Genomic DNA, 24413 nt, shown 5'->3' with positions numbered 1-24413 from the left:
TGAAAACGCTACCCTGATCACTTTGGACCTCGGAAAGGAATCCAACTCGTGCAAACACTGACAGCAGCAAATCCACTACACTCTCGGACGTCACCTCGCCCAGCGGAACAGCCTCTGGAAACTTTGTGGCTGGGCATAACATAGTGAGGATATAACGGTACCCTGACTCTGTCACAGGAAGTGGCCCAACTACATCTATTACTAACCGGTGCAACGGCTCGGCATGATTGGTCCTAACACCATCGGAGCTTTCCACTTATCTTGCGCCTTTCCAACCTGCTGGCACGTGTCGCATGACCATACAAAATTTTCCGTGTCCTCAAAACATCCAGGCCAATAGTATTCTTGCAACAGCCTCTGCTTTGTTTTCCTTATTCCAAGGTGACTTGACCACGAGCTGCCATGGGAAAGTCGCAGCAAGTCTTCGAGGTACTTTTGGCGAACAACTAATTGGTCCCGGTCTACTCTGCGCGTATACTTGAATAAGCGATACAGCACTCCCTTTCTCATCTCGAAAGAAATATTCTTTGCTGTCTTAGTGGCGCGGTGGCGCTCCCTTATCTCCTGTATCTTGGGATCATTGGCTTGACCATAGCTAAGTCCTCTCGGGTTCCACTTAGAAGTCTCGTGAGATTACTAGACACTGGCGGCAAGAGGTTACTCTCAAGAACGTCCTCATTCCGCTTCTCATCAAGCTCACTTTCAAGTTGACTTATCTGAGATGCCTCGCTCTCAAAGTTTTCTGACCCGCTATCTTTCGCATCGACCACTGTTTTAACGGCCGTTTCCTCCGCTGTGGAATTTTCTGGAATGAGCAGTGTAGCTAGTTCTCGCGCCTTGGAACGTGTTAAGGCTTGCAAAACTCTGTCTCCGAAAAGGATGCCCCTCTTTCGCAGCAGCATGTCCGATTTGTTGGAAAACAAATACGGATAGCACTTAGGAAGCTTTCCTGAAACGGCAGCCTCGGTCTTCAAGTCTCCGAAAGGGCCCTCGATGACCACGTTCGCGATTGGCAAGCACACCCTCTGTTCCTCCACTACCTGGCGGATCCATGCACACTGTCCTGTATAGTTGGAAGGAGACACATACGTAGGGTGGACAACATCCATCGTTGCGGCCGAATCGCGCAGTACCTTGCAAGGCTTCCCGTTGACTACTAGGTTATGCAATGTAGGGTTCCAAAAGCCTCATGTTTTCATCGCAGTCACTGACATACGAGAAAGCAATCTTTTCTTTCCGGCAGTTGACGGTAATGTGACCCTGTCCATTACACCTAAAGCATGTGAGCGGATTCCTAGCCTCAAGCTTGTTCTTTGTGTTCTGCGCGTTGGTCCCTTCCCCACTTTTCTCACTGCATGCCGTCCTTTCTAGGGAGTTTGCCTGAAGAAGCCTTCCTTTCTTCGTTTGCAACTCTAGCAAAGTGCCTTTCCTGACGGTTATTCACACTCAACTTGGGATTGCGGGGCCGGTCCACTGCTGGGTTGCTGAATTGTCGGCGCGAAGCGTACTCCTCAATGAGTTCGGTAGCTTCAGTTGCCAACTTAATGCCGCCTCGGTCCTGTAACCAATTTCTTTCTTTTTCTGGGAGGCAGTTATAAAACTGCTCCAAAAGAATTCGCTCTACTACAGCGTCCCTATCACTGAAGGAATCAGTGCTCTTTAGCCACTCGCCCAAATTGACTTTTAAATTGTACAGGAATTCAGGGTAACTCTCGTCCCTGGACTTAGTAGCATTCCGAAAACGTTGTCTGAACGCATGGCGCTAAGCCTACATTTTCTCAGAAGGCAAGCCTTGACCTTCTCGTAGTTGTCCGCGTCTTCCTTGCTTAGCCGTGCGACAACCTCCGCTGCCTCGCAGGGCAGAACCGTCAATAATCTCTTAGACCAAGTGTCTCGCTGGAAGGACAGTTTTTCGCAGGTTCGCTCAAAGTAAGCCAGATACAGACCGATATCCCCTGATGTCACATATGGCCGCATGTACTTTGACATTTTGAAATCTGCCTCCTTGTTGAGAAGAGGTACCGCTAGCTGGAGAAAATTGCCCGACCTCTTGCTCAACTCTACTTCTAATTTCCGGAGTTCAATTTCTTGCTCCAGCCTTTTTGCTTCTCTCTCAATTTCACGCTCACGCCTCTTTTCCTCCTTTTCCCGCTCTTTCTGCTGTCTGAGCTTCTCCTCCTTTTTTTGTCCGATGATGTTCCATGGTTCACTGAGCTCCTCATCATCGGTTTCCAAATCAGTGATTGCCTTTATAATCAAGGGTTTTCGTGCCAAACCACTTGTATCAATTCCCAATTCCTCACACAATAGCAACAGTTCCGGTTTCTGCAGCTTTTGTAGGTCCATGATCGCTCCGAGTGTCAGCTACTTCCAAAACAACTGTGCAAACTACCAAACCTAAAGGCGTTTCAACACTCTACCAGTTCTAAAATCTAACCCTGTTCTAGAACCTGGTCCAAATCAGAAGAAAGGCCAAGCACTCACCCACACATGCGATCGATGTTCCGAGCTGCTCTCTTGTTGGCCGATTGTTTCTCCTGCTTGTTGCTTGAGATGCCACCTCCGATCACCAGACGTTGTGGCTTGTAGATTCAGATCCCAACGGTGGTCGCCAGCTGTCGTGACGCTGGGACTTAGTCGACCCAGCCTTCACCTGGTAGCGTGCAGAGACTCCGGGTTGATGAATGATTGAATCTTCGAAGTTGGTAGAATATATACAAGCAGGTTTAATGGCACTCTGAGGAAACTTATCTACGTGAAAAAAGGGTATATCGGCAAAATCGCAAGCGTTAAGAGTTCATAGCGAGAAGCGTCTGGATGAGCCGTTTACCAGGGCTCAGAGCGTCATTTCGTGCTCTGCAACATCCTAAAATCCCCCTATGTCCAGCCCCTCTCTGAAGATGCTGACCAATCAGTTCCAGGGTACACCCCTCAGATACCGGCAACCAATCGAACACACCACTGTACTGATTGTCTGATGCCCTGACTGGTCCAGTATTGTTTCGTCGGGCGTGGTCACTTGTCGGGTAGAGCTTGGGAACGGCGAGGAGGTAAATTTCGATTCTTCTGCAACGATCCGCTATGTTGGTTCCGGCCAGTGGATTTCCTTCTCAGAAACCCAAGAGTACGTGCGCTCCACGAATACTGCTCCCAGCATTGTTCCTTTCCGGCAGTTGCAACTCTTTCCTGCATTCACGGGAAGTCCTCTAATGGCCGTAATGCTCATGCTCCTTTCTTCTCCTGTACGTCAGCGGACGTGTCACTCCGATCGTCTCCTTTGTACAATATGCATTCCTCACTTGACAATAACGCCTCTCGACGGGAAGGGTAAAAAGTTGAACAAAAGCACTTCCGGCTATTTCTCACAGGGCGACGTTTACTTGTATTTTTCTTGACGTTCCCTTCACAGGGCCAACTTTGCAGTTGCAGGGTCACGACAAAGCAAAGCATGCTCACACAAAAAGTTTCATGTGAACACGCTCACTTAGAGCCCTTGCACCAACAGCACATATCAATACCATGCTCACAGACGCACAATAGTGCGCGCAAGCACGGACCATGCACGATCACAACAATGCCAATATATGCTGACGACAATTGTATTTTGACAACTGGCTACCAACACAAGTGATTAGCCCTGATAGCTCGACATCCTCTACTTTTGATACAAGCTCACCTTCAAGGTGTGGAATTGTCTCTATAAGTGGAAAAATGCGGCTCTGTTGTGTTTCCAGGTATAGGAAGACGTCATTCGCGGTTTAAAATATACCTTGGTCACTCTTAGGTTCGCCAATTCAATCACGTGCGTTGTCTGGGCGTCACTATTGACTCCCGTCTACAGTGGCGAAAAACTGTCGACGCGATGTCTCATCTCTATCTTCGCGTCTCAATGTGATCCGTAGAATTGCAAGTGAACAATGAGGAAATCATCTTTCTTCAAGGTCATACGTCAAAAAGGGCTGGTAATCAGTTCTATAATGTATCATTTACCTTTAATTTCCCCTAGGCATCACAGCTTGAATGTCTCGAAGTTTTCCATTGAAAGGTCTTAAGAAGAGCCATTGGAGTTCCTCAGGCGGCAGCGAATAATGCAGTATTTCATGAGCCACTATCGAAACCTCTTGGCCTTGTCGCTTCACAAAACCACTAATGCAACGTGACCGCCTCGGAGACTAGTGTTGTCCTCCTTCGTTGCGGTTTTTCCGTCTCACCAGTAACCATCCGGGCTCACAATTGACCCGACATATGTCCTTCCGTCTTCCGTTCATAGTTGAGCAGCATGCACAAGCCGACGCAGCAGAGTGGCTCGGCCAGCGCCGACGAGCCCTTATTTAGCGTATCCTAGCGTATCCCTTATTCAGCGGATACGCTAGAGACTTGAGTCGAGAGCCTTCTTGGCACATAATACTCTCACTTCTCTTGGCATTAGTGTTCGAAGGTGAAGGAAGCGGTTGAAACCAGCGTGGTCATTTTCGACCCTCGACTGTGCAGCCAAGATTCCCCATGTGATCGCAAAGCGCAGTTTTTCTTTAGCGGCAACGCGTTTGCTCGTACTTGAATATTGGGAAGGAGAGTATGCTGGCATCTTCACGTTTTCACTGATGGTTCTGTAGAGAGGGTCAGAAAGTCTAACTCAGCGGCTTTTTACATTCCTTCTATGGACAATACGTAGTCTGCACGCTTTACTGAAGTCGTATCCCCCCGAACGGCAGAAATTGTTGCTATTGAGGTGGCTTTAAGGAAGCTAGAGTCTTGTCCGGATCAACCTGTTGTCACTCACAAATTCAAAATTCCTTTCAAAGGTTAGAGCGTGGGTTTCCTACTGATGCATTGTCTACGCTTGGTGCAGAATCTGCACAGCAGATGCTTTACTTTACTTTCCAATGGGTACCCTCACACAGAGGTGTCAGAGGCACCGAGGTGGCAGACAGTCTCGCCCATAAAGCACTGTTAGGTGCTTCCTCAAAACAAGTCCCTCAATATAAAAAAAGACTCTTCAGACAAACAGTACTCAACCATTTAGTACCCTGTAGAGTGCGCCCACAAGCCATGTGTGACCAAGGAACGAACACGACATCAGGCCATTCTACTATATCGAATTCTCCCTTGCTTTGCTTGTACTCTTGACTAGATGCATAATACGGGCATGGCATCGTCTCCGCTGTATTCTATATATGGTGTGTGCGGGAATATAGAGCATTATATTATGCGTTGTTCAGAGTATGCAAAACGGAAAGGTGTGTGATGCTCGCTTCCTTTAAGACAGGAACCTTTAACAGTGCACTTCAGGATATTTTCTACCCTAGTGGAAGCCAGACACGCCGGAGGGAGACATCACGCCTTTTACAATTTCTGTGGGACACTGAGCTTGACTTTAGATGGTGACAGCTGGAATGGACTATGTTCTTTTGTGGGTATATGTGTGCGTAGATGGTGACATCTGGAGTGGACTATGTTATACTGTGAATGAATGTGAAGCTGGAGTGGAAAATTCCCTCTTATAAGTAACTGTGCGCATAGTGCGGCAGATTTTATAGATATTAAAACTTTTTTCTTAATACGTAAGTGACGCTATGGTGAAGAAATTGACGGCAGAAAAAGCAAGGCTAATCCCACCTGTAGCCTACAACAATTAAACTCATCTTCTTAAAGGATAGGCAGCAACGGCCCATATCGCTGCACAGTCGCAACTGAAGGAAGGTGCGTTGAATCACCTGTGGTCACTGGTTGCGATATCGAATTGTCGTGTGGTTAGCAATGCTTCAGGTAACCCAGAACTCGGCAGGAGATAGGCAGCGCAGAGAGTTTACTATTGAATATCAGCTACTGCGACAGCTTTGGTATATCAAGCTTTAAAATGCATCACTTGTATGGAAATGACAATCGGTAATTCAGAATGTACGTGCCATCGAGAGATTCATTGCCTAATGGTTCGTTACATTCATGATTAGATGAACAAAAATAACGTCAAATAGTGTGAGCGTCTGAAACGTCTTTTCAGCGGATTACACTGATTTCTTCTCTCACTCGAGCAGAACAATTTACTAACAATAAAAAATTTACTAGGAAATTTGACAATTAAATGGGTTGGATAAATACGTAGGTTTCATTAATTAAAATGGTGGTTTCTTAGGGAGGGAATGACCGGCCTACTTCGAATTCTGCAGTATTGTGACTCATTCAGGTTATGCTCGTAAAGCAGGGCTTGAAGCATGCAGTTTATTGCAATTCCTGGAATAGTAGAACTGCAGACGTGTAAATGTGTATATATTTGTGTCTTCAAGAAGACCGTAAAAGAAGCTTCCACTATATGCACTGCACAGACGGCCATTTTTTGGTGTATGTAGCACGGCGAAAGTTTGTAAGCATATCTATGTTGCCTTATCATTGCCTGCTCCTGGTTGAGCACCTGATTCTGTGATCTGCAGTACAGAATTGCGCCCGTGACAGCAATTGGATGTTTCCTTTAGGAGAACTTGTTTTGTCTAGCTTACTGTAAATCAAGAAACAGTGCGGCTGTCAAGTAGCACACAGATATTCACGTTACACTCCCATCGTGAGGTCAAATATGTTGCTTCACGAGAGTGCTTTGTTACTGCCCAGGTTTCCAAACGGAGAAGCATGCAGATAAATGACATACAAGTACATGTGAATTTTTCTGACCTGTTATAAGTGCAAAAATGTTTATTCAGTTCATTACTGAGTACACGGGATAAGTTTTGCTCACAAGAACTTTTAGAAAACACTCCGTAACTCTGCTAATCAATGTGCCTGCCAGGTTTGCGCATTAAGTGCTGTTATATATCTTGCTCAAATATATCCCGACGTTTTGGTTCAGTCTTGCGGTAGTAGATGGAACTTTTATGTTGTTCACTTACGAAAAGTGTGACGGGCTGCCCATTTTCCTCCGTGAGCACTTGCATTGTGGGCGCTGCGACTGAGGACTTTCTTAGGTACAACGTGAGGTCATCGTGGACGTGAATGACAATTCTGCCGTCATACGCCCGTTCTCCGAGAAGCAAAGGGTAGACAACACGAGGCTTCGGCGACCCTGAAAAATCAGTGTTTGCTTAGGTTGTCGGCTCTAAAATAGACTTTCATACACGGAAGGTCTCAATAAATGCATTGTTAATAATGAAATTGTTTAAGAATGGAATTGTGGCGTACCGTATATTTTCGATTTATCAGTGAATGCGTTTGCATATGCTCTACTTACTCGCTCTTCTAGCAGGATTCTTGCAAGGCTGTTCAAAGCACACGGCACTGTATTTCACTGACCATATTTCTTAGCGCTTATTAGGACACAAGGGACCGAAGGAACACATATGAACGGAGTAGATGCTAGTCGTCAAGTTCATTTGAACACCAGCGTGGTATGGTGCGTTCACATCAATCGCCTGTTGAGCCTATTCGCAAAGGGCCTCATTTTCTAATGTTTGCAGTTATTTTGACTTAAAATATGCTGAACTCCAACAATCTGCAGTCACAACTACAAAGATATCCTTAATTATCCCGCTGTAGCAACTGCCTCAAATGATAGCCTTTGTTCCTTATGCCAGTGGCCACTAACTCTACCTCTAATACAATACAATTGAACTGTAGATGTCTCACCAGTAAGCTCTATAAAATAAACTCCTCATTCAAGAAGGAAAACTAAATGCCTAGGGCTTTCCTTTTACAGTAACATAACGCCATTCTACTCTTTGCTGGCTATTGCACATATCCCTGGCCCAGTACCCACCCACCACATTCGTCTCGCTCCGGGTACATCGGCAATATATGCTAATTTTTTTTACTTCTCATTCTTCTATAGACCTATCCCGTTGGTGCATTATTCGCCAAGAATTGACTGACATTTTGGTAAGCCCCAAAATACTCCATTAATATTAGTCTTGTATCGAATGTACGGGGGTCGCAGCGAGGACAGGTTCATAAACGTCCTGAATTTGAGCATTAAACGCCTCCATGGGACTACAGTCGCCCTAAATTTAACAAGACTATTTTCCACAAGAAGTCACATTTCTCCTCATCATCATTCCAATCAGCTTCTTGCGCAACACGTGATAACTGTATTTTCTAACTGATCATGCCGTGACCCCAACAGGTGGTCAACTGCTTCTGTAAGTTAAACGCACCCTCACCTGAACAGCAGTCGAACCTATATTACCAATGCCAAATCTCATCTTGTCTTCAAACTGCAATGACCTTAAACACAGTAGAAGCTTTACCTGCCGACCCCATTAAGAAACAGGTTCACATAATGACTCACCCTAAAAAACCCATGAACCCTTTAAAAAAATGTCCGCTGTACCCCTATGGTCGCAAATGATATACAGGTGCCCCAAAAGTAATACGGAGCGCACGAGCGGTGGCCGAAATGGAAAAAAACTGCATACCAGCGCGCTCTATCAGCAGATGCGCGGCAAAGAGCGAGGGGGCGCAGGCACATCCGGCTGACTCATCTCTATAACTTGATGCTCGCGTTCACGGTGCCCACCAGAGGCGCTTTAAATACCACATGGTTTGTTGTTCGTCCGGGCCGTGCAGAAATGTTTCCCATCGGCACTGGGCGCTTTATGCTTCGTCGAGAACTGCATTATCTTTGTCTACGTAACAGCCACTCTTTGCGCCTAACTTGGCGGCGAGTTTGTTCGCTGACGAATATAAACTTTCGTGCAACGTTTTGGGAAGTACGGTGAAATTTTTTTCGCTTTAGGCAACGCATGAAAAAAAAAAAAACAAAGAAAAGGGCCACATAATGGGCTGTTGCCGCGCAAGGCGGACTTATTGTTGTCTGATGGCGCATCGGCGCAACTGCCACATCGGCGCAACTATTTGGGCCGTGACCCCTTCTCCCACCAAGGCCACCGCTTCGGTGGCCTTGTGGTAGAGCATCTGCCTCGCATTCGGGAGGTGCCGGGTTCGATCCCTGTTGCCGCCGGTTACCCACCGGTTTTTAAATGGGTACAAGCTTTCCCCCGGCCTGGTGCTCGGCTCTTCTGGGGTGAAATGCTTGGGAAAAGGTGCCACGGCCCAAATAGTTGCGCCGATGTGGCAGTGATTCGTTCCGCCATCGGACAACAATAAGTCCGCCTTGCGCGGCAACAGCCCATTATGTTTTGGTTGTTTGAAACTAAGCTCTCTAGGGAGCACAACAGCAGGGTTAGCAGAGCCTCTTCCAAACGCACACCCCTGAAAGAGCCGGGCGCCAGGCCGGGGGACGCTTGTACCCAATTTTACTGGTTGGTGTCCGGCGGCGGGTTTCGAACTGACCACCTCCCGCAGCATTTCTATGCCGGCGTTTTAATGAAAGCATTTTTTCTTCGTGGTATAACTGTCGGAGACACGCCGAGCGAAATGCAGAAGCTTGCGGGGATTCGATTGGTTTACTACCGCAAAACGTCAAATTGTGTTGATGAAGGGGATCACCGAGTATGTGACATTTCTACGATAAGCACCCTAAAACCGATACTCAAGAGTTGACTTAGTCCATTTTCCACCTGTTGTTTGGTGCAAAAGCCATCCGCAGACACTTAAAGGCTATTTTATATTGAGAGTCTGTGAAGTACCACGCTTGCTCTGCGTTAGCTTTAATGAATAGAAAAACCGAAAGTGTCCTTAGAACCAGCACTGTTGACCACTAGCAACAAAATTCATCGAAAACGTCCGAAGGAAGCCAGGAACCACATCAGCTGCCGTGTTAGATAGAGTTCGTAAGCACTGCAATCCCTCCTTTCGCTACTTTCTCTGTGCATTTTTGTTCAGTGGGCCAGTTGGGATGGCATGCTCGGAAAGCAGCACAACGCTGATGGTTATTTAGACAACGTGCTCCAGTTAAAATCAAGAACTACAATATTATTGTCGACACTAGCGCTCGGCATCGAGATTCTCAAAGAAAGCCAAATCACTGGCGTGGTCTGCAAGAATAATCTGAAACCTTGGTTGTTTGCACGGTGCGCTCGCACGTTTCGCCGATGCTACAATATAACAGGCGAGAACAGCGCACTATAAAATATTGTTCGCGTTTAAGCATAAATTGATCCTAGTGATACGAGCGAAAGCTGCGAGAGTAGACATTATATCCCCATAGTAATGCCAGAGTCCTTCAATACCGTTTATGGTCATAAAACGTCTCCGTCACTCTATAGGAGAGCCTGGCGCGCTGCCAAAAGGGGCCGCATGACGGCGCTAGCATCAATTGAAGCTACAAAAATTGCGTTAGGTTTTAACCTGTTATATAGACTAGGCGGAAAGATTGTAACGCAGCACCTCCTCATTTTCTATGTATGCAGACGCTATTCTACAGATAGCCAGGAAGACTTGTAAACTATAGTTACGTATTAAGGAGACGAAGGGGATATGCTTTAAGCATGCGCTTTTGCGCTGTTTGGTCGGTTATGATTGTTTTCAGCGGCTTCAATAGTCAGGACCTTAAAATATAAGCCATGAAATACCCAGAGTGGCAGAATAGTAATATTCCGGGGTATGGGTAAACGAAGGATTGACATAAATTGAAACGCATGCGCAATCACAATGAAAAGCAAAGGCCAAGAGTTGCCGCGATAACGAATCATAGGGCATTGTTGGCATATAACAGGTATCAGATATTGAAATACCTATTTTGATTTGAATAGGTCCTTTATAAAATAATATAAGAGCATGCAGGAAACGATGTGATTCATAAAGAACGTGTAAAGAAACATACAGAAATATAGGAAGACGCACAGGATATGTACGTACATATATCCTGTTCCTAGTTTACAGACTAATTTAACGCCGGTATATTGCAAAGGGGATATATAATAAGACTTATCGAAGTTCTGAACAGGTCCTGTGTACTGTGATAAATCAGTTTGATATGCTCCTACATCATCGTTTGTTTATACAAAGCAAAGTTTAATATATGCATGTGGCGTCTCAGCTAAATTGGATAAAGACTTAAAAAACTAAGCAGTTTTGAAGTTCATTTTGCATTATCGATTTCTTCAAGTGCTGCCATGAGCGTATGCGCTGATTACAATCAACAACCGCTGGTCGCCTTCCGACCTTATGTCGCACGTTCTTATCTGCAACGGATGACGAGTCTGCAATGCGAATGTACAGGGAATAAATTTGCCTTTGCACAGGAACATAGCAAGTTTGCTCGAGCATAACTCTAAACACGTCGCCGCTTGCCGAAATATTCATCGTGAAATGCAGCCACCACTGCTCCGCTGACCGCATTTCAATCTAAAATATAAATCATCTCAGGCAGCACAGTGCGACATATATCCGAAGTAGAAAGAAAAATGTCCTCTAACACGACTAAAAAATAGCCAGTGCATAACTTATTTGGATAATGTGCAATGTACGTGCAAAATACTTATACGTTTGAAGCATGGATTGTCATTGGTGAAAGACAAAATTGATTCAGCGTGTTTACAGGGCAATCATCGAAGGACGAGCGTACTCGAGGAAAAGATACTAATTACGAAACAGAAAGGTCGCGCTAGAAAAGGACGAACATATACAAACAATCATCTGTCACAGTAGAGTAGTGGGTAGAAAGAGAAAGACAGAGTTCGAAATTCTCCCTTTGTGATGTTCTCCACCGAAACGGATAAATCGGCCCTCAGCCGAGGTACTTCTGTGGCGTCTGCCGCCAGTAATATTACCGTAACGTCCTTCCCCATCTGTCTGCTGGTAAGCTGGTTTTCAACTATGCTTTTTTAATGCCGACCTGGCTGGCCATCCCTACTGTGCCCTATACTTTCGAGATACCTTATATGGAGTCATAGACCTAAGTGATATTAGCTCAATCTTTCAATCCTATATGTCCCATGTGTGGATGGTGACATGCAAGACAACACTGGCCAAAGATAAGGTTGTGAGCTCTGGAGAATTACAGGTGAAAGGCCGTCGGTGTCTTGTTATTAACCCAAAAGCAAAAATTGTTAAACTCATGCTTCTCTGACTCCCCGATTACATTGAAGTCATTAACATCCGTGACGTCTCCGTGTTTGTGGTAAAGGTCGCTTCATTACAATGGAGCTCTGGAGAGTATCGGAAATGAAGAGAATGCGGACTTTAAATCGATCTTGACATTGCTCTGACTCTTGCTGATAGCTTCACTGTAAACGACGTGACCCATCTTTTGGCAGTTTGTGGTCTGCTGTGTTTGGTTTTAGGGCCATGCCAGGTAGGCCTCCCCTGTCTCTTCGTTGCCACAAGGTTGGTCATATACGAGGACACCGCCTTACCACTCATTTTGATGAGTGTCGGCGATTCGGCCAAACTAGAGAGTAGTGCGTAGTGTTGTAGGCGAATAAACTCCGCAGTAGTAGCCATATTGTGGATTACACTCGGCAAGAGCATTTAAAGGGCCAATAAAATGGGTCACCAAGAAGGGTAAACAACGCCATAAGACTGATAGATATTGAACCACCCATCATTCTCCCGCAAACGTTTTCGATCTAGCTTCTGCAACACCAGAGATATCGGCGAGTAAAAATGACCCTTCCAATTTTTCCTCTCAACTCGTACGCCGAAGAGAGCCATAAAAAAAATAAAGAATACAAGCAAGTTCAAAGCTCCGTCCAGAAATACGTCACTTCGAACTTCCGCTAGCCGCGCACTCGCTCGCTTGATGGCGTACTGGCATCAACCCGTCCTCGCTCGCTCTCGCCTGAGGAGTTCGCAAGTTCGCGCAGCGAAGCTTAGTGTAACCGCGAACCCGTAGTTAGCCCATGTTACACGGCGGATGGTTACACCACTAACCGCGGTTATCGCAAACCGAGCTTGGCGACCTCGGTTTTTGTCGTTAACCGAGGTTGGCGGCGTCTTTTGACGGAGGCTACTCGCCGGCGCCCGAATGCGCGAAACGTATGAGCGGGTCTGCTTCACAAAGTTATTCATTTGCCCACTGTATCATGTTTAAAGATCGATGTATAGAATATGGTGCCGCCCGACGTCTTCGATTACGGCCGACAGCGCAGCGACTGCGTACTGAATCCTTGACTTGCCTGCAGTATCGTTTGAACGGCTTGTTGCTGAGCAGAACGTCAAAAAATGCGCGGCCTTAGCTATGAAAGTACACGAGTTCGCAACGCTTGCAGCATGCGGTGCCGAAAGCAGGCTGATATACGTTACACAATTACCGCAGGTGTGGGCCGCGCGAGAGCGGCGAACGACGGCGTCGTGCGTGACCGTTCCTAGTCGCCGCTAGGCCTGAATTGTTTCTCTTCGAAGCCGCGGCGGTCGGCGCTTTGAACCTGATCAACGCTGTCGTAAATCGTCTACTTATGAAACTGCCTTATTTGAATCTTGCCATAGTAAAATAATAATAGGATTAACTCTGGCGACGCATTAATCTCAGAACTAGTACGAGCAGATCGGATGAGCCGAAATGCACCAGCGGCAGCTGGCTTGAGCAGAAACTTGCTTGTGTCACGGCTATCGCTCTTACCAGCAATTTGCTGCTGGTCAGCGATCCTCACGAGGGCTTCATACTTGATATTCGGCTCAGTATTCCAGATTCCAACAAATTTTAGCACGCTTTATTACGGACATCGGTGCTAACGATCCGCCATGTCGTTCGCGAACGGTATGCCGGAGGGGGGCCACAGCGGCAGTGTCTACGGCGGTCGAGGAAGTGCTGCCATCGTGCGGTACTTGACCGTGTTGTTGACGCCTCGTCGGACGACACTCCGGTACTCCTGAAACCACGTTACATAAATAAGATATTTGTAAATGCAGCTTCGTTCCGCCGATCACTGCGTCGCTTCGGTTGTTGTACTTGATGGGCAATGGCCGCCTAACCGATAAGGGCGGCGAGCCATAGTTCGAGCAGCGCACAAGCAGTCGACTTTCGCAGCTACCGGAAGTGTGTCCGTGACGTCATGGCTGCAGTGGCTGTAGCGAATGACAGCTCCTAGCAAGCCTTGCCAGTTAACTCACCCGTGATGTCACGGTTTAACGAAATAGTTCCATGCGACACCGCCAAGTGACGACCTCTCTGCCCGCGAATTTCAAAAAACGCTGTTTTTAAAAGTAACAATAAATCGCTGGCTTTGTTCCAAGGAGTTATACTTTGTGCTAATGCTCAAAAGGATTTGTTCTACACATTGAACACATTTATCAGCGGCTTCTTGGTGGCCGTTTCAGGGGACCTTAATTGATACAGCAGAGGTTATGGATGCCGCTGTTGGCATGACAGCAGTTAGGTCTGTTGAATCAGCGACTAGCGGTTCAAAGCTGCGTGAGGAAATTACTGGTGTGCAGCGGGAGCCTAACAAGCCTTCAAAATCTGACCATTGGTCAGCCGATTTATTCCACAACCTGGCTGACCAGGCGCCTGCAATTTGCTGTCACTGATGCACTCTCTGTGAGCGTGCAAGTGCTGTGCGCGAGGAGGAGGAAGACAAATGTGCAGCTTTCATTCGCTGCTGACAATCTTAATTAAACTGTCGAATTCATCCTAGGGACGCTAGCTGGCAGCCTGGTAGTGACGGCAAGTGCAGTTCGGATCCATCATGTCCAAGTGTGGCCTCGAAGCGTTGGGCGTCAGTGAGTATACTGCCTCCTTTGAACACAAATCCCGCCACTGGAAGGCGAAGGGCAAGAAACCTCCTCCTCATTGCAGGTCGAGGAGAAAGGCTGTGAGTTCCAGAGTGATATCACTTTCCAAATTGGAGCCAGATATCGTGCATGCTTGAACTAGGTGCACTTTGGTCACCATGACGAGCGCACAGTAGGTGATTGTTGCAACCATCAACGTGTGTGGTCTCCGGTGTAAGCAGAAACAGATACAGCTGCGTCAGCTGCTTTCGGGTAGTCGACTAGACATCATTGCTGTCAGAAGACTAAGATAAAAATTGAATTGTACCCAGAGATAGCCCGGCGAACTTTTTTAACAGATTATCATGTCTCTGTGTCTCACTCGGTATGCCTTTAGGCGGTTTTCTTTCTGTTCTTGAAAAAGAGTCTCTCTGTTTCTTTCTGTTGACGCAAAAGGTCGTCTTTTATGTTGGGGCGTTCAGGTAAATTGCAAAGCGTGGAGGTATATCAATCTGAATTCTTCAAATAGCCAGGTGCAGAGAGAAGCATTTGTCAGCGGTATTGCGTGTTTTTAGAATGTGATCGATGACTGTAGTTGGCGTATCGAAATGCCGATAACTTCGTGGTATTTTGTCATGCATCACTGAAAACGTAGGGTTAATTGATACTGGACTGTCATCCACATTCACATTTATTATCTGAGCTTCACATTCTGGTCTTGATCGCATTTACGTCTCAGCAGAACTTCTTAAACGGCGCATTTCATGTGATATCCGACCAAATGCTTTTTGAAACGACTGCATGGTCACTCTGCGGATTGGCGAAAGTTCCTGTCCAAAGGTTCAGCCGCAGAGGGCCCGGTGAAAGCTTAATGGTGCGCTGTTAAACGAGGAAGACTGCACGGCGCGTGAAGACAGCTTTGGATTCTTGTTTCGCCTCGAGTCCACCAACAGTTGTAGCTTGGGTGTTCTTTAAGCGACAAGTTCAGAACATAGCTTTAGAGATTGGTTCGGCCAGGTCTTAATTCAATAACGATGAAAACAAACTTCTGCTGCAGAGGCTTCGTAATATGCACGAGCTTGAATGTGATGATCCTGGCTTATACACAGATGAGATGGCTTTTGTAAAATGCCACGTTCCAAAGCTTGATGCAGAGCGTTTTCGGCGGCCCGTGTGCGGTCTAAAAGCAATAGTGGTTTGCTAGTAGACAGTATAGAATGGATAGAATATAAGAGCGTTCCCTTTGAAACGGGGTGGCAGCAGTGTCTATCATGCTCTTTTTTTCCCTGTATATAATTTATCGGTTTAGATCGGTTAATAATACTATCATTCTATTTTTTTTAATTGTTTTCTACATTACTATCGTTATTTTACGTTTCTTTTTTAAAGCTACCAATTTCTTGATTGCACAGACATTGTTTCATGAGCGTCGCCATAGAGCTTCCAAAGAAGTCTCTGAATTCTATTAAAGTGGTGCCTTGCTCTCTAATTCTGATGCAATATTACCTGAGTTTGCAAATCACTACACCGGCCGTTTTTCTTCCACTGCAAGTAAAGCTGATGGCGTTCATAGAGAGCGCCTTGTTTTAATAATTAGGCCGCTAATAGGAGCACCAGAGAGGGAAGGCCTCAGAAGCCTCGTCAGAAAGGGCTGGACGGAAAGCAATGTGGGGACTGGAGTGGCATGCACACAGCAATTGCGATAAACCGCAACACCTCCCTTCACAGAGCAGACTATTCATGTTGCACATTTGTGTTGTAGCGACCAGCCTGTGACGGGCACCAGAAGGTGTTTCTCTGCAGCTGCCGCCGAACGAGCTCGTCGGTCGACGCCGCCCATTTACTCAAAGTGCATGCTTCTGGTGCTTAGCGTTGCAGTCCTCAACAATGTCTTGGTACCAGAGCAGCGGTCAGCGAAGCTCGTTTTCTGGGTATCGGAAGGTTGGATGCCCAGGAGATCAGCGCGCGGGAAGCACGTTTTCTCTTTTAAGACGAAATTGTTTCTAGGCTCACGGGACGAAATCTAGTGCGCATGATTTGTGCGCGAGATCTGTGCTCGTGATGTGTAATATTCCATGAGATTTCTCGATACGTTTTCGTGTCTAGCGTCCCTGCCATCTTCAATCCAACACTTGAACGCGCATCAACGAACGCCACGTGACAGGAGCTATGGCCGGTACCGTTCATTGAATTAAATTGCTAAACTTTTATTTCGTCGCTGAAGCAGGTCGAAGGGGAGACGTACTAGATGATTGATAGTCCATGGCTGGCAGCAACCGCATTAGCCCGCTTGATGACCGGTAGTTAGATCTTCGGGTTCAAGCTGTCTAGCACCGCTTCCCGCCACTCCGGAGTAGCGAAATGTATTAATTCCGCTGTAGTCGGATCATTGGCGCAGTTTCCCAGAATGTGGTCGTATGCCGCTCTTTCCCCTCATTTATTGCAGTTTGGGTTATACTGGCATGGGTACGTGAAGGCAATCACCACTGAATTTAGGAGAGAGCTTATTTGTAGTCGGCTCCAGGAAACGACTTGCGCCTTCGCTAAAAAATTGTGGGGAGGGGATATGTGCGCGCAGGTGGTGGGTGATGCCATGTAAAGAAATTAACCCGTCGCTCGCGAAAATCGGGTCGAGGGCGCCTTCACTGTCCGGGTGACGAAAACTTTGGCTTGCGCGTGAGACGCCTCGTTCCCCAGATTAGTTCGACTTTTCTAATTGGAATAGGGGTGTTTTTAAGGTTCCGAAGAGAGGAAGTTGTGATGCGGTACCTGGCGAAATTGCGAATGCTGTTATAGAATCAGTGAATTAATATTAGCGGAGGTGTTCGCTATACTTTTCAAGAATTGGGAAAAGACAGTGGCGCAAAACATTGATGCACACAAAAGAGAGAGACGGGGAGACAAATGACAGCGAACAATGGTACTTTGTACCGTCGTCTCTTTTTTATGTGCGTTATTTTTTGCGCCAAGGTCTCTTCCCAGTTTTTAAAATATGTTGAACCAACCAGCCAGGTGACGTGCTTGTGGCGTTTACTATAGCTGAAAATATAGCCGCTTCCTCCGCTCTCCCGGAGGAGGTGGTAGTGATCAGGGCAGCCTCGCCCTTCATTTTGCTCCGCGAATTGCAGTTGCAAGTACGGGAGGGAGCAGGCAATCGTGCTGAGTACAAAAACCCGCTCTAATCGACAGATATGTTTTTATTCCATGCTTTTTAGTTCGTTAGCGATACGTCTGATGAGCGGTACAGTCTGGCCGTGCCCGTCATTCTGTTGATTCTTTCGAGTTGTTTAGAAGTCTTCTGTAACACAAGCCTAGCATGCGTATCATTTGGACCTCCCTGGCTGGTAGTCCTCTCACACAAACATTCAGGGGAATCCGCAGGTTGTGGATTACATTTATTCCGCGCGGGAGAATGTATGTAGTATATGGCACAGCTGAAAGAATTACAAACGCAGAATTTGTTTGCATGAAAAAAAGTAAATGACCCGTAGGAAAGTGCTTTTCCTCAACAGCCAGAACTTTCTTCGGAACCATCGCTAATGCTAATCTCTGCAAAGAATAGGGATATATGTGAATCTGATAGCACCTACCATATTAAACTTCATTTTATGTAGTGTAGCTGGAAGAAGAAAGCATGCTGCTGAATATATACTTTCTGTCACCGCTTCTATTCTTGCAGTCTAGACGGGTCAGTGCTAAAGCTACTTTGTTATAAACACATTGATTGACCTTTGTACTGGCGCTGGAGAAGACTTCTCAGAAAAAAATTTGGTATCAAACAGAAAGAAGAAATTTCTCATCTATATATAATATGCACGTTTTGTATTTTATTAAGAGTTGAAATGTATGGTATTCTTTTATCTTTATTGTAAAATCGAATAAATGCGCATCCCAAGTAACGAGTCGTAATACGTGTACACCTTGCCACAACTAAATATGTTTTTGCAATTATAATATTACGGGCGGAAAGCCGACAAACATAAGAAAAGAGAAAATAAAACTGTCCGATGATCAGGACACGCGTTTAATGCACGGTGGTGAGCCTCACACGTGCACTCCTGCCCGCCCGATTGCCCAGTTATTCGTCCGTAACATTACCCAGGGCCACCGAGCGATCGTTCTGATCGGGGAGGATTAAGACTGTCGATGGCATTGGGGTTTTGGTCATGGCGATGGGCGTTACTGGATAGGTGAAGATAGAAGAAAAAGGGAAGAAGACAACGGCTTTTCGCCTTGATGATCCGCGGGTAAAGCCTTGTGGCCCAAACCAGACCGGGTTTGGGCCACAAGTATCCAACACTGTGTTCCGTTCAACAGAACACACGTTGAAGCACTGTCCCGTTCGTTTTTCTGTGTGTTCTGTCTAACATTTAGCACTGTTTTTTCTATTTGTTAAACACAAAGAACGACTGGCACTAAAGCAGGATTTGGTACACCAAGCCTTGGGTCCTTTGTTTCACAACAATGACTTGTTTTTGGCGGGACGGGAACCTGAGACAGAGGTAGTAGATAGGGCATTGTTTGCTGCCCTTCCTTCCAAGGAATATGCGCGCGGAGGGCCATGCATACTTCGTCTCACAAGATATATCTGTAGCACTGCAAAAGGCACAGAAGCCCTTGCAATTGTGCTCCTAAGTTCCTCTCGTCCCTGCGCATAATAATAGAGAATTGTACTTTACTGCCACCTCCACCATTTTGGGGGGCGAGTAGTGCATAGGAGCACAATTGCTTATTGTAATGCGCGTGATCCTGATTGAACCGGGGTGCCTCTACGTTTCGCTGAGCTGCAAACATCTTGTGAGACGAAGTATAGCTTCTGCTAATCATGACACATATGAATTTTTAAAATGCTTTACTACAACCAAAGCAAGTTTTCTTGCCAAATCCACGCTCTCCACAACGGAAGCACTGCGTCGTTTGTGGGTGCATCTGGTACGGATACACGCGGTAAAAATCCCGATGGTCATTTGTGTGGAAATGGCGTGCAATAATGACGTTCACGAAGCCGCAGACAGCGGCGATCAGCACACAGCGCAGCGGATCAGCTGCATCGCCGGTCCTCACGATGTCGTCACCCGATGTTTAGGCCAATCACAGACGGCGGCGCGACCCGCAGTGAGCCCTGTCGCGCTGGCTGCATATTTCTACTGCAAAAAAGCTTTTTCTGCTTTTTTCTGCCTAGTTTGATTTGGATATTCGAGTTCACAGCGTGACAAGCTGTGGGTTTCTGCTGAAAGCCTAATTTTTGCAAAAAGGGTTGCAGTGTCCCTTTAATCAATGCCGGCGGGCCAACGCAAGCACTCCTGCCTGCGCCGGTGATCCATAACAATAGCGCAACAGACAGGGCATTGAATAATGGGAAGAATGGACTGTCCCCATCTTCTTCGTCCGTAACCGTATATCAGGTGATTTCAGCTATGCAATCAACCAAAATAATTGGTTTGGTTGACATATCATCAATTGCCGTTTTTAATGCCATAATTAGTGAAAACGATTGTTTGCAATTATAAATGATATAAATCAAATGCAACAATAACATAATATGTAGTACGATTTCATTTTTGTGGTTTATTGCACAGCAAAATACATGCAGAACGAATGGGCACTGGGGCAAATATTTATCTCTCTCGGGAAACAAGTTATATATGTTATAACTTGCTTATTCAGAAAAAGCAGAAATCTGAGTTTCGAATAAAGAACCAATTAGATTTCATATGACTACTTACCCCGCCGGGGTGGCGCAGTGGGTACGGCGCTCGACTACTGTTCCCAAGGACGCGGGATCGAATCCCGGCCTCGGCGGCCGCCTTTCGCTGGCGGCGAAAAGCAAGGCACCCGTATGCTGTGCGATGTCAGTGCACTTAAAGAACCCCAGGTGGTCGAAAATCCGGAGTCTTCCACTAAGGCGTCTTACATAGCCTGAGTTGCTTTGGGACGTTAAACGCCACAAACCAAACCAAATTATACGACTACATGCATCATACAGCATTGTCCAGTAGGGTTATAGCAGGTTTTATTTTTAGCTTTGGTCCTCCTCAGTCTTCTGTTAACTTTTTTTGGCCTTGCTCCTACTTGCTTTATCAGTAAGTGATGGAATGATTTTCTAATGGGTTTCTGGTTGGCTATTGCCGCGAAACTTTCAGACCTGTATTTGTTGTTTTTTAACAGCCGCCGGCATTCGGCCTTATCACTGTGATTCTGGCACGCGTATCAATTCTGTATCCCGTGTTTGTTCATTCTCGTTGTCGCGGTACGACGCGTTATCATTTTCTCTGCCGCGAACGATGCGCCGAGATCTCTCTCGAAGATTCCGGCCTCTCGTGTGTCTTTCTACAATGTTCCAGGTTGTGCTGGTAGCAGTTTGCGATGTTATCTAGAATGTTCTGAACAGCCTTTAAATTGAGCGTTGACGAGTGTGACGGGCATTCTTTATTCGACGATCGACGAGCACGTTTGTTGCTATCTTCGCCGCCGAGTTGCTTAGTTATTTTGCGGGATCAAGTCAGCCCAATAAAGAGTTTCTTCAGTGCCATCAACGACTCTTCATTTCTGTTATCGACTCTAGTCACCACCACGTGACGCTATTAAGCAAGCTTTAAAACAAGATTTCACTTTTTCCATGTAAGTAAAGGCCGAAAACAACGAGGGGAAATGTTATAAATATATTAGAGGTTCTTCAATTCGCACGGTAACGTTGCGGCGCACTGTGTAGGGGGCTGAATACCATGGGTCACTCTTGCGAACCTTTTTATTAGTAAATCTATACAAAAATGACATGCAAGGAAATATAGAAGTGTGATTATGAAGTTAAAACTAAGAAACTGTCGTGTTTGCGCGTCGTCAATGTAGAAAAGACGTACGCGCTACTGTTAAACTGTTAACTCCGTTTATTCACTAGATAAGAGGGTGCAACAAGCGTCGGCCGAGGCGTAGGCCGAACTGCCGCGCGAAGAACGGAGGGAACGGAGGCCGGAGATGGGGATGGGGCTTGTTTCCCACAACTAGAGGAGAGTGAGGGAGCCCGCCGTGGGGGGCGTCCCGCTGAGCGCAGGCAGACGGCGAGTCCTCCCGGCGAAGCGCGAAGAGGGGTGCGGGCCTGCTCCTTAGCGCGCACTGCTCCAGTCACAACACAACGGACGAGCACAGCACTTGGAACACAACAGAAACAAAAAGCCGGACCGCTATAACAAGAAGTATTTTCGGTACGTAACAAAAACATTTAGCTTCGGTTCATTTTGAAGGTAGCGCGAAAAACGAGGACCAAGAGTAGAAGGACACAACACGAGCGCTTTTTCACAACGAAACTTTCTATTGAAAAACACGGAATATATAACCATCTCACGAAACAAAGCACAAGAAAACAATCGTGATAGCAACAAGTACAGGAAAAGTGCAGGGCATGATAAATCTGGTGGGGGTGTTTATTAAGATATGATGTAAAAACAAAAGCACAAGAGCCTCATAGTTACAAAAGCAAACAGGAGTTACCAAAAAAGGATGAAGGAAGCGACGGGAGAGATTAGTTCCATGTGGGGTCTATATATGCCAGTTCTTTTTGTGTTAGAGCAATACGGTGCGCTTATGCATGTACTCCCTTGTCTTGATATGTAAAAAGCCTCCGTGATTTCACACTGAAGTCGTTCCTTACGAGTTGACAATATTTCTGCTTCCTCATAAAAGGGATTGCATTTTTTTCTTGCGCACCGGCTTACATTCCGGCTTACAGTCCGGCTTATAATCTTGACATCCCTGGCAATGGTCAACCAAATGCGAGGACTTTGACCCTGATTGCGATTCTTCATGTTCCTTTAGCCTTACATTTCTACGTAGGTCTTTCCACAGGAAACTGGCAGCTCGTATACCACCCCCGTTTTGCAAGGAATGAACCTTGAAGCATGGCATGCTTTAAATCTTTACTTATTTTTGTTTTGTCCCTTCCGATTCGCCATCATTCTGCCTACTAAGCCACACACTTTCTTGAGCTTGTTTGGAGTGGAAAAGATTACCTTTACACCATAGCGCTTGGGCACGTTGCTGAGATTGTGTGAAAATCGATGCTTGTACGGCATCACCACCTTTTCTTTTTTGCCTTATCGTCAGATGCCTTCTTTGGTGCGTTACCTTCTACCCAGCCGACAAGTTTATCACATGCGAACTCTATTGCGCTGTCCGGATAACCTGATGCCTTTATTCTATTCACCTTTTCATGGAAGCTTTTCACCATGTCGTGGGTGCAATATTTTACCAGGTCTGAACACAGACAAGAAAGAACAATTCCGTTTTTTGCAACTTTCGAATGACCTGAGGCGCCATGTAGTAAGGGTTTGATTGATCTCTGATGATAGCGCCAACAAACGTGACTGTAGTTGACGGATAGCAGCACTTCTAAAAACTGTAATTTGTCTCCGGTTGGCAATTCACAAGTAAAAACGAGCCAGATTCAACTGAACCAAAAAAAAAATGATTCAAAATGAACCAGATTCAACTCGCCCAACTTCCAACGTTACTACTGTTTAGCTTTGGGTTAGCATAATGAACGGACTTTGGTAAAGTTGACTATTTTCAAAGTAGTTTTAAGTAAATGTAAATGCTTCCAGTTAGAAATGTTTACGAATTGATGAAAAAAAAATTGAAAACAAAATCAGTCCACCGTAGGTTCAATTCGCACGGAAATGCTTTAGTATATGAAACTGAAAGAAAAATAAGCATAAATGTTTAGAAACAATTCTTATGAATGGAAATTGTTATAGTCAGAAGATACAGTAAGCAAAATTGTAAAAACGGATAATTATATTGCAGAAAGTGGAAAACGAGACCGTTAGTTTTGGTTTTACGAAATGCGCCTGGAGTTACAAATGAGGTTATTACTATGAAAGAGTTTTCGGTAGAAGCCTAATTTTTCATAATAAATAAAAACGATCGTGTAATTGATTAGCAAAATAATTGAAAAAATTGTGTTTTAAAAAATAATCAGCTTTCTAGGTGGCTTTTTTCTATAAAGGTTGATAGGTAAACCCCGTACTGGGCTGTGTAAGTATTTATATTGTCTACTAGTAAATAAAGTAATGTTGCAATGACAATTGCTATTTAATGAATATTTTTCAAAACAATGCAGTAATTAAAATTTAGTTATATAGCGGACGAAGATGTATAATGAGAAAAGTTACACGATAGTCACTGGGACGTGCTGGTCTCAGAAAAAAGAAGGCCGGCTGGAATAGGCCGCAGATTCACATCTGGCTTATGTTGTTAAAAGTACATTCTGCGCCCGGGGTAGCTTGACACTAATGATGGCAGCTAGGAATGCTGGAAGTCTGCCCTTAAAATAAATGTCAATATCAACGTTTGTTGTGACAGCTGGGTACGATTTTGTAAAGGCAAACTTCTTAGCATATTCGTAGTCCTTGTTAGCTGGCATACAGATCGTGCGTGAAAAAAGCGTCTCATGAAATAAACGCGCAGCATCGCTAAAATATCGTAGCGACATGAACTTTACAACCACTCTTCTTGGGATTTAAAAGGCCGTCTGGCAGCACCTCGTTTTAAAATGAACCTGCTTGTTTAAACGACTCGCAGTTTATGGCCAAAACGTTGTTCAGTCCAACGTAGTCGCAAGCAAATGCCTATATATGGTATTCGGCGAAACTTTGATAAGAAAGGAGCCGCGTAACATTTGAAAAACATTTGACCTAGCCATTTAGTAATCAAAATTCATCCTGCCGATGTAACATTAAAATCAACGCAGTTCAATTCATTCACAGCAGCCCTACTTCAAGTTTGAAATGTCAGCACAGATTGCATCGAGTGTGGTTTTTTCGCTACATCTTCACTGCCACTTTACGGTAGCCTTCGTAGAATGCAAAGACATGCTCGCAATA

At 45.6% G+C, this 24413-nt stretch overlaps 1 protein-coding gene across 1 annotated transcript in view; it reads right to left on the bottom strand.

Annotated features, from left to right (window-relative positions):
* Positions 1 to 24413, bottom strand: part of LOC146175095 (venom metalloproteinase BumaMPs1-like) — a 192608-nt gene that overhangs the window by 146615 nt on the left and 21580 nt on the right. Inside the window, exon 2 of the mRNA XM_084584531.1 lies at positions 6879 to 7051. Coding sequence (XP_084440657.1) covers positions 6879 to 7051 — 173 coding nt within the window. The remainder of the gene's footprint in view (positions 1 to 6878; positions 7052 to 24413) is intronic.

Source organism: Amblyomma maculatum, chromosome 11, assembly GCF_055883805.1.
Source record: "Amblyomma maculatum isolate TAMU_Amacu chromosome 11, ASM5588380v1, whole genome shotgun sequence".
Lineage (NCBI taxonomy): Eukaryota > Metazoa > Arthropoda > Arachnida > Ixodida > Ixodidae > Amblyomma > Amblyomma maculatum.
The sequence above is the reverse complement of the archived record's forward strand: the minus strand, read 5'-3'. Positions and strand labels throughout refer to the sequence as shown.